Source organism: Orycteropus afer, unplaced genomic scaffold (assembly GCF_000298275.1).
Source record: "Orycteropus afer afer isolate SDZICR_OR568_19922 unplaced genomic scaffold, OryAfe1.0 scaffold00541, whole genome shotgun sequence".
NCBI lineage: Eukaryota > Metazoa > Chordata > Mammalia > Tubulidentata > Orycteropodidae > Orycteropus > Orycteropus afer.
This window is the reverse complement of record NW_006922128.1, coordinates 783978-785500: the sequence shown is the minus strand read 5'-3', so window position 1 is coordinate 785500 and position 1523 is coordinate 783978. Positions and strand designations below refer to the sequence as shown.

General features: G+C 60.1%; 1 protein-coding gene across 1 annotated transcript in view; it reads left to right on the top strand.

Moving 5' to 3' along the window:
• SLC9A3 (solute carrier family 9 member A3) overlaps window positions 1–1523 on the top strand; it is a 58046-nt gene that overhangs the window by 517 nt on the left and 56006 nt on the right. Inside the window, exons 2-3 of the mRNA XM_007955795.2 lie at window positions 279–459; window positions 560–706. Coding sequence (XP_007953986.2) covers window positions 279–459; window positions 560–706 — 328 coding nt within the window. The remainder of the gene's footprint in view (window positions 1–278; window positions 460–559; window positions 707–1523) is intronic.

Here is a 1523-nt window from a genome sequence, read left to right as displayed (position 1 = left end):
GCTCTAGGTGGGAAGGGATGTGGGCCCCCAGATGTTGATGGGGACGGAGACCAGCCACCTGGTCCCTGAAGGAGAGGAAGATCTTCAAGGCTGCCACCGCCAAGGGTCCCTGCTGTTCCCAGGGGAGGGCCCGATGGGTGGGGCCGGGCCCCCACAGGGTCCTGCCTTCGACCCCTCTCCGAGGAAGGCGCCTTGCCCACATCCCCTTCCCGCCCCCCCCCCATGTGCTGACCCTCATCGGCCACTGTGCCCTGGACTCAGGCCCTCCTTGTCCCCAGTGCCCTCCCGCGTGGGGACCCTGGCCCAAGGCTACTGCGGCTGGTGGTGACGATGTTGGGAAATCTGACCCTGACCCTGGCCAGGGGACCTCCGTGCACCCCTACTCAGATCCAGGGTCTCAGGCCCATGGCCTCGCGGCTGTGGCTGTTCGAGTCTGCCTGTCCAGTCAGCGTGTCCTGGGTGAGGAGGTAAGAGGTCATTCTTACCGTGGTTCGAGGCCAACACCCTCCAGCCACCCTGGCCATGGGCTGACCCGGCTGCCCCCTCCAACGCCACACAGCTCGCCCAGACCCTCCTGCCCTGCAAGAGCGCTTCTTGCACGGATCCAAGGCCCCTTCCTGAGAATAAGACTCCTGTTCTGCCGTCCCACCTGAGGGCTCACACGGCTGGGGGCCGGCCCAGAGTGGAAGAGCTGGCCCTGCGGCTGGTTTGGGATGAGTGCAGTTTTGTTCCTGCGGGCTAACAAGACACCACAAACACGCCGTCAGTGTGACTCGACCCCAGGGGACTTCCAGTTCAGCTGTTAGAGGTCGGGTCCAAGAGGGGCTTTTGCTCAGTGTCCAGATAGAATCTAAAAGGAGCCCTGGTGGCACAGCTGTTAAAGCATTCCGCTGCTTGCGGAGAGGCTGGAGGTTGGACCCCAACAGCCACTCTATGGGAGAAAGATGAAGCCATCTGCTTCCATAAAGACTGACAGCCCTGGAGACCCTTTGGGACAGTTCTGCTCTGTCCTGTAGGGGCGCTTGAGTTGGAATTGACTCGGTGGCAGTGGGTTGGGTTTTGCGAGAAACTAGCCCATAGGGACACCCAGAAATGGATGGAGAAGGGGGTCATGGAATCACTGGTCAGGAGTGGGACAAAGCCAGGACCCTTCCCTGGGTGATAAGAGCGCTCTGGGTGTAAAAGTCAATGCTTTGCAAAACAGCAACAAGACGCTTCCCCGAAACCCTGGCGGTTCAGCTACTTCTTCCCACCTCGCTCTTGTCCAAAGAAGCAGAAGTCGCTTCTGAACCTTTTCCGGCCTTGTTGGAAGATGATCCCACAAACCACGTGCAGGGAAGTTACGGCCAGGATCTGTGTGGCCGAGCAAGTGTCTCCCCTGGGATTTCTCACTTTTGGACCACAGGCCCCTGCTGCACTCAGGAAGGTGGCAGTGCCCTGGGGCTGCGTATCGGCCAAAGTTAAAGGGTTCTGAGTGGGTTGGAGGACCTGGCCTTTCCGGGGTGTACAGGTGACTTCATAGT